At 41.6% G+C, this 14,772-nt stretch overlaps 1 protein-coding gene across 4 annotated transcripts in view; it reads left to right on the forward strand.

Annotated features, from left to right (window-relative positions):
* Positions 1–14,772, forward strand: part of LOC122542857 (mitogen-activated protein kinase kinase kinase kinase 5-like) — a 129,390-nt gene that overhangs the window by 77,429 nt on the left and 37,189 nt on the right. For 3 of the 4 annotated variants that reach the window (XM_043680955.1, XM_043680957.1, XM_043680954.1), the window contains exons 10-17: positions 483–545; positions 4,009–4,090; positions 6,912–7,040; positions 7,885–7,963; positions 10,045–10,100; positions 11,090–11,154; positions 11,933–11,977; positions 13,607–13,655. In XM_043680955.1, the coding sequence (XP_043536890.1) occupies positions 483–545; positions 4,009–4,090; positions 6,912–7,040; positions 7,885–7,963; positions 10,045–10,100; positions 11,090–11,154; positions 11,933–11,977; positions 13,607–13,655 (568 nt within the window). The remainder of the gene's footprint in view (positions 1–482; positions 546–4,008; positions 4,091–6,911; positions 7,041–7,884; positions 7,964–10,044; positions 10,101–11,089; positions 11,155–11,932; positions 11,978–13,606; positions 13,656–14,772) is intronic. The other variant, XM_043680956.1, reaches the window with a different exon arrangement.

Consider the following 14,772-nt stretch of genomic DNA (forward strand, 5'->3'; position numbering starts at 1 on the left):
ATTGCATGATATTAAATTTTGTTACAGTCAGTGGAACTAAGTGTTTTCAGACAATCAGCAATGGTCATCAGTAGATTTTTAGTTCCAGATATTTTTATTTATTGACTTCAAATTCTACCATCTGCTGTGACCAGAGTCCCCAGAATGTTAGCTGAGTTTCTGGATTAATAGTCAAGCAATAGTACCAGATTCCTAAACTCTAGAATGATGAGAATTGGTGACTGCCTAGCTTAGGTTTGTGGAGATTCTCTATTTGTCTCTCTACTTTTATTTCTTCTCTATCTCTTCCTCTCTCCCTCATGAGTTCTTTTCTGGTTCTTTGTCTTTCCCTGTTGTTGCTGGCACATCTACCTTTGCCTATGTTTTCCTCTGTCTATCTTTCTGTCTTTCTCTCCAGGATTTATCTTTCTTTCTATTTTTGTCTGTCTTTTTTTCTCTGTATCTATCAGGACATGGTAACTAATGTTCTCTGTTTTATCCAGAGTGCTCTTTCTAATGTCCAAAAGTGGTTACCAGCCACCCAAGTTAAAGGATAAAGCAAAATGGTGAGTTTAACTCTGATTTTTAAAATTAGCATGTTTTTACATAGGTCAACTGATAAGATTTGTTTTTATTAATACATTAGCTTAACTATGACTCCCAGTTTTCTCTCTGTTATGATTTGAGTTCTTTCTCACTATAGCTGGCTTGTGCTTTAGGAAGCACACATAATCATGTGAACAGAGCTCAGTCTTGTGTACAATGCTTTGAGAGAGTGACGTCAGTGAGAATAATGGACCTGTTTTAGTTTGGTTAAAGAGCTAGGTTTTAAAGGAGCATGTTAAAAAGAAAGAGGAGGAGCTAGAGAGGCAGTGAGGCCTCTTGAGGGAATTCTGGAGCCCAGAGCCTAAACAGCAAAGGTTGCCGGTGTTGGAGCAATGAAAGTTGGGCATAGCCAACCAGCCATAATTGGATGAGGCTTAGCTATCTGAGAGAGTTAGAGGGCTTGAAGAGATTATTGAATTTCCTGAAAAACTTCCGGGTATTTAATTAGAACTGCACTCAGGCAGCCAAGTTTTAAACAAAATAGTGTTGAGCTAATCTATGTGAATCTTTCTCAACCAATTTTCCCTATCAATCTTGGGCCCAATCCTTTTACAACAATCATAGGTAACTGAACCAGCTGCTTCTCATAGGAGACCGGAACCAAAGTTGCACTCTCAGTCTGTAAAGATTTCCCAGTATAGGTTTTCAGTTTAACCGATGTCTTGTGCAAACTTATGGGTTGGAGTCCAGAACAAATCTTGTTCAAGACTGATTCTGCAGTTACTGAAACAGCATTGTCGGTACTGACCTCAATTAGAACTGGATGCCCATTTAACCGGATGTTTATTTTGATTAGTTCTAAGTTGGATGTTGCTAAGCAATTTAACTGTTTCCAAGCCAGAGGTAGGTGGACTTTGCAAGCTGTGCACTCTCTGGGATAAAGGCTTATGAGTTCTCTTACTCAATTCAGGCCCAGTGGGACTCATTTATTGTCCCGAATCCGCGTACTGGCAGCAACTACAATGACTTGCTGTCTCAGATCCTGAAGAAAATGTTAATCATTTGGCTGAGGCTTAGTTTTGTTTTAGGGTTTTGTTGTGGACTGACCTAGAGTCCCTCTGTTCAGGATTTGTCCTATGTGAGGCTACACAATTACATTAAGTGGTGTTAGACTGGTGAGGGTGTCCACTTCTATCAGAATACCATGCAACTCGTATGCTCCACTTATCTCATTTTCCAATGATAAAACCAGTTGTAGTCCAATTGGGCCTCAGCTAGTAGGTGCTTTTGCATGGTTGCATCATTAATTCCACATACCAAATGGTGTCTCATTATTTCATTAAGGATTAAACCAAAGTCACATGCCTCTGCCAGTCATCTTATTCTAGTCAGAAATCCTGATGTGGATTCCTCTGGTTCTCGAATGGCTGAGTAGAACTGATAGAATTTTAAAATTAGAGGAGGCTTGGTTAGATTTTAGTGTGGAAACAGGCCCTTCGGTCCAACATGTCCACACCGACCTGCCGAAGCGCAACCCACCCTACCCCTACATTTACCCCTTACCTAACACTACGGGCAATTTAGCATGGCCAATTCACCTGACCTGCACATCTTTGTACTGTGGGAGGAAACCGGAGAACCCGGAGGAAACCCACACAGACACGGGGAGAATGTGCAAACTCCACACAGTCAGTCGCCTGAGGCGGGAATTGAACCCGGGTCTCAGGCGCTGTGAGGCAGCAGTGCTAACCACTGTGCCACCGTGCCGCCCGTGGTGTCATAATCTTCCTTCACTAAATCCATCAACTCTTGAAAGGGGTTTGTATTTGGTGCCTCAGGGAAAGCTAGGCTCCTAATAACCAAAAAGGCTGCGAGCCCACAAGCTGCCGGGAGAATTACTCATTGCTTTTCATCTGACACAATGTCATTGACCTAGAAAAAATAACCCATTCTTTTCACATACTGGGCCCAGTCTTTGATAGCAGGATCGAACAAGTCAAGCTTCCCAACTAACGGCGTGATTCCAGAAATGCTTACCCCAACTCAAAGGCGACTGTTGCGAGTGTGTTTCTTCAGGACCATGCTTTTCTCTCGTCGCCACTGAAATAACTCCATAGAGGCTGGTATCCTGTCACCAAGTACCCTTTATTTACAAATGGCGAGTCCTTGACACTGATTTAGCTCCCTCAGAGCCAACTCTTTGAATAAACAGAATGTCTGACACTCCCATTCTTATCTGTCAGCCAGGACACCCTGATTGGACCTGATTAACAGCACCAATCAGGGAACTCCTATTCTGTGAGGTCCACCATTGCCGACCTCATTACAATCACTGTATCCATGAGCTAACTTGTTATTAATGAGTGAGAGAGAAAAGGACAGGGAAGAAGTGCTTCAAGGTTGTGTTTGTTTATCTTTAACTCCAGAATTATTAGTCTAGTGCTTGGTTTTGGCAGAGGGTACTATGAGGTCTGATACTGCTTGACATGGTACAGCTATATCTGATGTAAATGTACACCAGCTATGTTAACTGGACTTGAGTGAATGGAAATAGGGGTCATACTTGGAAGAATCAACTGAGTGACAATGGGGATGAGAGTTTGTGATAGCTCTGGAGTAGAAATTGTGAATGAGCTGATACAGGTCTTCAAAATTATGAAATGGTTTCTTGGATTGAATATGGATAAGATGTTGTGGGGAATACCAACAATAGGCATTATAAATACATGATAAACCCTAATAAACAGAGTAGAGAGAAATACATAAAAGGATACAGATAGTTCTGAGATAACACACATTTCGGCAGCATGATTTGGCTATAATGTCGCTGAAGAATTAGGGAATGGTATTTTTGAGAATGCTTACCTCTGTTGGCAATAGCGCGATTCCAACGGACATCAGTTTGCATGCTTCGTTCTGCGCATGTGCCAATGCGCCGAAATCTTCACACTGATCTGCACATGTGCCAGTGTCCGTGCATTCTGCACATGCGCAATGTCAGCACCAACCTTCGTGCTGTTCTACACATGCGCCGATATCAGCTAACAACAGAGCAGCTTTCTGTGAGAGGTACTGTACACAGAGCAGCTTTCTTACATTTTTAAATGTACTGTGTTAAATTTACTTTTGTTTCATTAATAAATATGATTTTAACTTTCAGACTGTGCTATAGTTTGCATTCGGCTTTTGGGTGATGTTTGAACGATTGTGAGTGATTTGTTTGCTGGTCTGCCCCAACCCCACTTTTGCCATAAGGCCATTATTTACGTTAAGCGATTTTCTATTAAGTAAGGTTTCATTGGAAAGCAACTATGGCGTTATAGGAGAACTACCTGTGTGTTGACACCATTGGATGAATGGAAGTTTACATAGCACCAATGCTGATACAGGCAAATGAGTTTGGGGTGAGGAGTAGGGAGGGTGAAATTTTGACCTTTGATTAAGGTAGACAGAAGTTGTGACCTTTACTGTCTTCCCCCTCAGGAGCGCGGCATTCCACAATTTTGCCAAGTTGACATTAACAAAGAATCCAAAAAAGAGGCCAGCTGCCAGCAAGATGCTAACGGTAAGTACAACCAAGAACGAGCCTGAGTGGAGTTGCAACATTAGGCTACGCTCACATACTCATACAACTGCACATTCCTAGCTGGTATCGGTTGGTGGCCTTTGACCTTTCAACCACTTGGCCACATTCTGATCCCTTCACCTTGACAGTAAACCCCATCCTTGTCCTTTTGCTGGCGTAGTGAAAGAACACTGTGCAGGTGGAACTAATCCAAGATCCATTGCAGCACAGAATGCCCTCAAGTAATACTTTAGGCCATTTATTCACTTAGTATGATAGGCATGGAAGAACTTTGAACTTTCAGTATGTTTAACTGTCAACAAAGTCTTGTGATGGACAGAAGATGAGAGAGTACCGACCTCCTGACTGACTTGCTCTACTGGCTATAATAAGTGTGTTTATAAAAATGAAGATATGTAGATGTTTTTTTAACCCATTTGTGGTCAATTTGAATAATGAGCAGAAGCTTTCATGGGTGTAAATAAAGATGATTCTTTGTTCATGAATTCGCCCCAAAAGGCTAACTCTGTCACTCAGCAATCACAGCAATACATGAAAGAAAACATACAAAGGTAATGCACTTCTACAAATCATAAACCCAAAGGTAGTTTGTAATTCACATGTTTGGCTTAGTCTTAGGAAAAGCATACTTTTGAGGCCGTGTGAAGAAAGGGTTTTCACTCCTGAAGGCTAATCAATATGGATTCAATAGCCAGAGTACATATCAGGATTAATTGCAGAATTTCCCTGATTTAGATGAATTTTCAGCATATCCAGAAGTTAGTTACTTGTGGTCTAGTTACTGGGAAGTCAGGTTTCTGTACTGATGGACGTGAAAATGACTAAACTTGAAAACTTTCTGCTGCTGTCTTTGCAGTTGTTCACAAGCTAATTGTTTTCCTCCATTGGTTCTTGGGGGGAATAAAATTTTTTATGTGCAGTCAATTTCAGTCACACGATCAATACTTCTGTTGTCCACTCAATGATTTAAAATTAGGATTGATTAGTATAGAAAGCAGAAAAGATGGTGGCCATTCAGACTGACTTACGATTTGACTGGCTTCTCAAGCTCTCATTGTTGAGTTTAAAGGAAGGAGATGGAGTGATTGCAATGAAGTTAGCTAGGCAGCCTTCAGAGAATATGAGTTCCCTGATTGGGGCTGTTTATCTGGTCCAATCAGGGAGTCCTGGTTGACAGAGAAGAACAGGAGGAGTCTTGTTCCTGTGGTGTAGTAGTCTTCACGTTCGCCTTATGCGCAAAATGTCCCCAATTCAAAACTGGGCAGAAAATACCTTGTTCTCCAACAGCTGCCTTTGTCCACTTCACTGTTTGATCACACAGCATTGCCCTTTGATGTGAAGGGCACTGCTTGTCACTTGCCACTCGGGTGTTTCCTTTCTTCCTGGTGGTGGAAATTTGAATAAAGATTCATGCACCTTGTGTCTTTCAGTGTGTCTCACACCTGCACACAAACCATGGGTGCTAGGGGGAAAAATAAGCACTACCGCAGTTAGGTGGTAGTGTGGGGGTTAGAAAAAAAAAAGAATAGGAGTCAGACAAAAAAAAAAGAACAGGTGGATCAGACATCCTGTTCACTCTGAGAGCTGGCTATGAGAGAGCTGGATCTATGTCAATAAATGGTGACTTGGTGATGGGATACCAGCCTCTGTGGAGATATTTCCAGAGACAGTAATTTTGAGAGTCTGTAGATTTTCAGTTTTGAGTTAGTGCACCAGTGATAGCAGGTGTGAATTCCACAAATGGGTTTCATCTTGGTATATTCCCACCCATATCATTCAATTGGGAACTATCAGAAACTTGAGGCAGTTTGTGCAGCAATTTCAAATGTCACCTGACCCTTGGTAACCATGTTAGCAGCCTTTTAATGTCCTTTTTATTTCAAAACAAAAGGCAGTTCCAGAAATTTCTAAGCTGAATACTGTCCTTGTTTAAAGTTACGAATATTACATGTCTTTACTAGATGTGAAAATTTCTTCAAAAGAAAATCTATGAATTACAACAGACAACTTACAAGTAAAATTGCAGCAAAGACTCCTGATAAAAGTAGGGTGATTTCACCAAGAATGAGTAGAAGATAGCTATATAATAGAAATCCTGTGCCTACGATCAATTCCAGTTGTTTATAACAGTGTGATCTCCAAGCATAACTGATGGAGAATTTACTCATCATTTCTATTCTGGCCACAAATATTGTTGTCTCTATATGCAGTCCACTACAGATTTCCAAAGAGTTTGGCAAACTGATGACAAATAAAGGAAATTTATCAGAATGACCTTGGGGATTAAGGACTTTTTCAGTGATGTAGAAAGATGAGGAAAATCAAAATTCATCTCTTTCGAACAAAGATGAATGGAGGATTTATAGAAATATTTAAAATTAAGAAGGCTTTTGACAAATGGATTAAGAAACTCTTTCCACTGATAGATCAATCAGAAACTGGGTGACAATACATATTTAAGATATTTGGAAAAAAACGAGGAGGGGAGATTACAGTTTATTTTACACCACATGTTTTTTTAATCTGGAATACACTGATTGAAAGAATAGTGAAAGCTGATTTAATGGCAACTTTCAAAAGGCTGTTGGATAAATTTAAAATTCAATTTTGAAATTTCCAAACTTGCATGTCTCTCTTTCAAGCTCCCAATCTCTTCCTTGCTCTTTAATTCACTCCATTTCCCGTACCTCCCACTCCTCTTTCACCTCCACTTTGTTTGCTTTTCTACCTCTTTCTTTCACCATCACACTCTCTCTGTCCTTCTCCCTACTCTGACTCGGTTTCACTTGCTCTCCTTTAGCACCAGTTTGTGGCACAGCCTGGCCTCAGTCGGGTCCTGGTTCATGAACTAATTGACAAGCTGCGGAATCCAGAGAAACACACCAGCCTCCAAGAGTTGGATGAAGATGACCTTGAGGTACGTTACACTGTGAGTACCTCTACATTACATTCCCCTACTGCTGGGGACCAAGGTGGGGGAGCATTAACTTGGCTAAATGTTGGGCCAAAAGGATTAGAACAGAAACTTGCCCACCTACTGTAAAGTGGGACACTTAGGCCTCCTTTTTGGGTCACAAAAAACATATAGGCTTCTTCCTTCTACTGGGATTGGGGGAAATTCAAGCCTCATTCTTGCTGGGATGATAGAAAGTGCAGGCCTTGCTTGAATTGGGTTTGGGTGATATGCAGGCCTCTGACCCACTACTAAAACTGGAAGATGTGCAGATCTTTTTATTGCTTGGGATTGCAAGTGCAGGCCTCATGGGAAAATCCAGTAATGATCCAGTAATACTTGAAAAGAAATGTACTGGTCCCCCATTTTGAAGTATATGAGTTAAATAAGTCTAATATGTTTCATTTGCCAGTTTTACTGTTTTTCTTTCTCTTGGGATTGGGGAAAAAAAGCTCAGGCTTCACTCCAATTGAAATGGGTCAAGGCAGTTTACAGTGAACAACCTTGACACAGTCTGCCTATATTTGCCAACTGTTGCTAGCCCCATTCTCTGACACATCCCCTAGAGCTATGTCCACTCAAGTCTAGTTAATAATGCTTCCTGTCTTGTTGCACTTGTAACCCTGAATCGTTGTTAGCAATAAGACAGGGAATTCACTTCAGTCCTCTGTTTTTCTGCAAGAATGGGAGAGTATCTATCTTGAGAACTTTTGAGGCAGTACATGGCGGGCTATACTCTGTATCTATCAGTAATGAGTATCTGATGAAGCAAATGAGATATATGCATCAGTTCACACTCTGATCCTTTCACTCTCCATAGCCGCCTCCTGCTGTCCCACGTAGGATTCACTCAACTAATCGGCATTCAAAAGCAGAAAGAACAAGCTCAGAAATAAAGTGTAAGTCTCAGTCTTCCATGAAAATTGATTCACCAGAATATCAGTTCTCTGCTCAGTCCTAGTTAGCAGTTTAGTTCAGTAAAAAAAAATGCGCATTATGTATATGCTAAAGTTCACTTAGAGAATCTGAACTGCCGCAACTATGTGCACTTTTATTTCCATGTTCTGGACAGCAGCTGTGAAAAGAAAGTGATCGAAGGGTATGTTGATGTGGTTAGATGAAGGGGTGGGAGGAGGATGGTATGGAACAAAAACATCATAGATCCGTTGGGTCAAATGGCCTGTTTCCATGCAGTATGTTGTTTGTAATACTATTGATTGGAACTCACTTATTTTCTATGGGGTGGGGGTTTGGGGTGGGGGGACTTGAAGTCTGACTCCTACCACTGCAGAGGCCTTATGGAAATTCCTGCCCTGAATGCACATCTAAAATGCTAAGGCCCACAGGGTTGGAATATAGCCATAAATAAAGGGCACTTTCCTCTAGCAAGCCTTCCACTTCTGCCCCCAAGAGAACTCGTAACAGCTCTCTTGCTGATCCTTATAGGGTAGTGGGACTAAGGTAGACAAGGAGTGGATCGGTCTGTTCTCAAACCATAATTTCCACATGGTAGTGGGATAGTGGTGGGATTACTGCAGTGCAAGGGCAGAATAAACATTTATCATGGTGGGAGGTTGTACTGAATCCTGATCAAAAGCTTCCTTCACCCAATTTGTGTTGTTAATTAAGAAAAAAACACAAGGTGATAAAGTGGTTTGTGGACTTCAGTTCAGGATTGTTCCATGTGATGTGAAACTGTGAGATATTTTATCTTCTGAACAATTTGAAGAGAATTGTTTCCTCTGGCAAGAAAAAGAGGTCAGGAACTAGAGTATTTTAAATCACTGGCAAAAAAAAATTGAAGACGTTTTTTTAAACGTGCTGAGTTATGATGATCTGGAATGTGCTGCCTTAGAGGGCAGTGGAAGCAGGTTCAATAATTCCTTTCAAAAGGAAATTAGATAAATATTTGAAAAGGAAACATATCTAAGGTATTCTGGAACAAGTGCACCAATTGGCTATCACTTTCGGAGAAGTGGAACAGATGTTATGGGCTGAATGATGACCTCCTGTGTTCTGACTGTATAATTAGATAGAAGAATGATCTGAAACCTCCAGCTCAGCTGTCTAGAGTCAATTCACTAAACTCCCTTTAATAGAAAAATTGATGATTATCTGCAATGTGGGGTTGTAGGTGGCAAGAGCAAATTTCAACACATTAAACTTTTCACTGCTTAAATAGATGGCCCTAGTTTGGGCTGGGCGAATACCCCAAACTGGGAAGCTATGTGGTTCCATCTGGTTAATTTCTAACTGTACCCCTTTGGACAAACTCCTGAAAACCAAAAAAGGGACTGACTCTGTCAATGAACACTTCATTATCAAACTGGTGAATCGTAATGGAAAATAAGAGGGTATATTCTGCATGGGGCAAATGGAGAACCAGCAGGAAATCAATGTTACTGGTCTAGTCATCCAGAGGCCTGCACTAATTAATTTGAGATATGGGTTCAAACCCATGTTGTAGCTGAGGAAATTTAAATTCAGTTGATTGATAAATCTGGAATAAAAGCAAAATATTAAAGTTCCAGGATTTTTAAAAATGCCTATCTAACATCCTTCAGGGAAGGATATCTGCCTCCTTTCCTGCTAAATTTGAGATTCCAGATCACAGTAACATGATTGTTTCTTGACTGCCCTCTAAAATAGCTGAGCAAGTCACTCAGGTCATGCGCAATTAGGGATGAGCAATAAAAGCTGACCTCATTCATCATGCCCATGCCAGCATTTTCAAAAAAAAACTCTCACATACTTATGGCATTTGAAATCAGACTAATTGTGGGGCGTTAGTTTAAATAGCAGTTTAAAGTGTGGCAATGTTTTTGAGCTTGTCGCCAAGGTAGACATCTAAAACTTTGACCAGGTTTCAATGGCAGCTGCTGCAAAGCTCAGCAATGTTAGTGAAGGACGTCAGCATAATGTAGCATGACTGGCCATTATGGATTTGTTGGTTTCTGACAACCTGACAATATTTTTGCAGTTCACAAGATTCAGTTTGAACAAGCCATACAGAGGGAAGAATCCTGGCAGAATAAGGTGAGGCCTTCAGTGACATTACTTTGGTCAACTTGGAGTCACCCAGCAGAAATTCTTCTCTACCTCTGACTCCACAAAGTGGTGCACTCAGCAAAAGGAACAGTTACTGTGAATGGAGCAATGAAGGATTCATAGAAAGCAGGAACTTGTATTTGTATAGTGCCTTGCAGGTTAGGAGGTCCCAGTATGCCTTACAGCTAAACAAAGCATTCCTGAACTGTTGTAATATGGAAAATGCAAGGGCCAATTTATTCATAGCAAGATCCCACAAACACCAAATATGAAACTGGCTGTTTTTGATTGGGATACAAATATTTTCCCAGGTCATTGGAGCAACTCGCCTGCTCCACTTAAAAACAGCACTGTGGAATTGTTCACCTCCTTCTGGGAGGGCAGACGTCGACAGGTTGGACCAAAGGATCTGTTTCCATGCTGTAAATCTCTATGACATGGTCTCAGTTTGGCTTCTCTTTGGAAAGACACTACCTCCAACAGCGTGGCAGTCTCTCAGTACTGCCACCTGGGGTTTATAGTCAGGTTCCTGAAGCAATATCTGATGTGGAGGTACAAGTACTAAACATTGAGCCATGATTGACTTGCTTATGTGCTACCCCAGATTGTTCTAGTATGTGTTATGTCCCTTGTACAGCTCAAAAGGGAAGCAGGTTTGAAAGGGGGAGGAGGTCCTCCTTATACCAAGGGTGAGTGACATTGGTATTGGCCTCACAGTCCAGATTGACCCTATCTGACCCCACACAGTGCAATATGATTTTAGATAATTATCCATCCCTCTTTTTGATTCCACATAGTCTGTTTTTTTCCCTGTTGTATCTAAATTGATTGGTTGCCTTGACTCACAGTCTGACTGTGACACAATCATGGGTACTGGTTCAGATGTCCTTCCACTAGTAACTGAGGCAGTCGAGTCAGGGACAAAGTATTGTAGAATCAGATGATGACTCTTTGCTGAATTTATTCTTTTCATCTAGGATCAATCTGTGGACCAGAATTCAATGTCCTCACAAAGTGTGTCTGTTTCTGGGAGGAAGGACAGGTGAGTCAACCATCTTCAGCATGGCTACGAGCCATTCAAAGAAATGACTGGATGTGCATGTTTGTGTCTGTGTGAACATGGAACATGTGTATTTATGTGTATGAGCATGGGGAGGCAATGGCCTTGTGGTATTATCGCTCGGCTGTTAATCCAGAGACTCCGGTAACATTCTGGGGAATTGGGTTTGAATCCTGCCATTGCAGATGGTGTAATTTAAAATCTGTAAAATCTAGAAGTAAGAGTCTAATGATAATTGTGAATCCAATGTCAATTGTTAGAAAAACACATCTGATTCACTAATGTCCTTCAGGGAAGGAAACTGCCATCCTTACCCGGTCTGGCTCTTAACTGCCCTCTGGGTAGTTAGGGATGGGCAATAGATGCTGGCTTGGCCAGTGATGCCCTCATCGAATGATTAAAAAAAAGTGTGTGCATGAGCTTATTTGTGACTGTCTGTTCATCTGTTTGTATACATGTGTCTACTCTGTGTACCTTTATATGGATATTTATGTTTATAACTATGTATAAATTCATGTGTGCATGGTCATGCTTGTGTTATGTGCATACAAAGGTTTGTATGCCTGTTCACATGTATATTGACATGTTCACATTACTTGTATATTTGTGTTTCTAAATGTGCATGTTTACCTGTATGTCCATATATGCCTGTGTGTTGCTGGTGTTGGAAAGGGCACTGATGACTATAGACAGGGGAAGGGGAATCCTATGTGACAGAAATAAGCAAATAAAACTCATGGCTGATTCTGTTTGTCTGCAGGGAGAAGCAATCGGATTCAGATGATGATTATGATGATGTTGCTGTGTAAGTGGAAGCTCCAATGTCAAAGAGTCTGGTGTCCATGGCAGAGTCATTAACTGATCACCTTCCCCATTCAAATAAGGCAAATCAAATTCTGACAGTGGAGACTGGGGGTATCTGTTTTGGAAATGCCAACTGTAAATGTCTTAGCTCGAGCAACCTCTGCTAGGGATATCACAATTTTGACAATCCCTAATCAGTTTTAAACATTAAGAACTCCAGGCTGAAAATTGACTCTCCAATGCTCTCTGATGTTGGACGTAGGTTGTATAGTGGCCTTGCTGGCTGACCTGGAGCATTCACCATTTCCCCAGTTGCTACAATAATCATTAAACATTCAGATGTTTGTGTTGCTTTCCTTGCTCATCTCTTCTGAAATTTACCACCAGTTGACTATCTGGACGCCACAATTCTTGACCTAAGTCTAGCCTGTGAAATGGTCAAGTCCAGAGGGTAAGACTAAAGGTCTGTGTTGCCAATGGGGTGATGCCAAGAGCAGGAAGCTAACTTGAAGTGAAGAGGCTGTGGATTTGGCTCCAGGAGCAATGTCATTCCCTGCCAGGAGCAGCTTTGGGCACATGCCCTGAATTCTGGATGTGGCCTTTTCTGACACCCCTTCTACACTGAATACATTCTTCTCTTAATTCAAGTACATCTCACTGCATCCATCTTTCTTGTGGGTGGAGTTATCTCTGTGAGGCTCTTCTAGTCAGGTCTCGGTGTGTACGTGTGTCCCAATCTGCTTTTTTCTGTATCTATCTCTCTCCCTCCATTAGTCTTAGCCTGTATGTCTGTTGGTAAGGAGTTTCAAAGATCAATGGGAAATGGGAACTGGCACCAGTTGGTTTGTAATTGTGCACTGCCTACTGGTTTCCTAGTACCATTTGTACCCCACTCCTGGACAAGCCCATTTACAGAAAATGTAGATTGGATGTGCAATGGTCACCTGCTGAAGTAACCGGTATCTGGCTAAATTAATTAGAAAATCAATGATCAAGAGGTTGACTGGAGCCCACAGCATCAGGAGATGCAAAACTGCTTGGAAGCTGCACCCCAGTTACAAACTAGGTGTGCTTCAGTGTGACTTGACAGTCAACAGCCCACTCACCCTGCTTACACAGCTACAGCTGTGGGCTGCACATCTTTTTTTGTGAAGTCCCCGATGCTGAACCAACAGGTGGTGCCATTCTTAAATTCAGAGGGCACCTTAAGATGGCTATACCCTTGCACTTACCAAGCTGAAGGTCCTTTTGTATGATGGAATAGCTTCCTGTTGGTGATCCAGCTTTTTAAGAAACAGAGTGTGACCTCTAGCCACTATTCAACCAGTTCAGGAAACATTGATTTGTGTGACTGCTGCTGGCTCTGTGCAGGGTCAGAACGTCCATTTGTTCCTGAGGTCAGGATCCAACACACAATGGAAAATGTACCCTCTCAATCTCCCTGTAAAGGCTAAGTTTAACATCTTTCTCTAAAATCTCATGAGAAATCCATCAATCTTGCCTAAGCTGTCCTTGTGGATGTGACTGATGTCTGGGCCTGTGTGACACATCACTATGTCAGCGCTGTGGTGCATGAGTGGGTGTGTGCGTGTATTTTTTTGAGTTTAATCTTTTTTGCTGATCTATGCAGGCTGATGGGGACGCTACAGGATGATATCCCTCCACCATTACCCCCCAAGGTGAGTGACACTTGGTTCTCTCCAAATCCCTTCGGGAGCTAAATATGAGGCAGTGTTGGGGGACAAGAACGGTTGGAAGGGTGAAGAACTTTTGGGAAAAATTCAGAACTGAGCATTTAAAATGAAGATTAATTGTAAATTCCAATGTGTAGTGTTAGATATAAATGGAAAACTGCCTTTGCAGTTTAACTGTTAGAATGTTCAAGACTATTTGGAAACTCAATAAAATATTTTACACTGTCTGGTGATCTACCATTCATTCACCGATGAATCACCCAATGTAGCCAGCTTAATGCTGTCAGGAAGAAGGTGGGAGGCTGTGTCAACTGATTTAGACCTGACTGGCTGCTACCATATTGCAAGTTATGCTAAGAAATATAGGTAAAATGTTCTCTTTCTCGGAGAGAATGAAAATCCCTGAATAGAAAAATCACAGCATTTCAGGAACATAGAACATTGAACAATACAGCGCAGAACAGGCCCTTCGGCCCTCGATGTTGTGCTGACCTGTGAACTAATCTAAGCTCATCCCCCTACACTATCTCATCATCATCCATGTGCTTATCCAAGGATTGTTTAAATCTCCCTTAAAAAATAGTGACCTTAATTCTGTACATTTTTTAGGTATGTGCAAGGCAAAAAAATGGGTACTTCAGATCTGTGTTCACTTGGGAAGACACAAGCAATCTCCCTGAGGTAACAGTGGCTGAAGGACCTGAACTTAAGCGAATTTATATTTGCCAGGATTTGGTGTTGGAGAAACTGTTAGGTCTGAAGGTTGATAAGTCTCCGGGGCCTGATGGCCTGATGGTCTGCATCCCAGGGTACTGAAGGAGGTGGCTCGGGAAATCGTGGATGCGTTGGTGATTATTTTCCAGAGTTCAATAGATTCGGGGTCGGTTCCTGAGGATTGGAGGGTGGCAAATGTTATACCACTTTTTAAGAAAGGTGAGCGAGAGAAAGCAGGTAATTATAGACCAGTTAGTCTGACCTCAGTGGTGCGAAAGATGCTGGAGTCTATTATAAAGGATGAAATTACGACACATCTGGATAGTAGTAACAGGACAGGTCAGAGTCAGCATGGATTTATGAAGGGGAAATCATACTTGACTAATCT

The sequence above is a fragment of the Chiloscyllium plagiosum genome, chromosome 41 (genome assembly GCF_004010195.1).
Source record: "Chiloscyllium plagiosum isolate BGI_BamShark_2017 chromosome 41, ASM401019v2, whole genome shotgun sequence".
NCBI lineage: Eukaryota > Metazoa > Chordata > Chondrichthyes > Orectolobiformes > Hemiscylliidae > Chiloscyllium > Chiloscyllium plagiosum.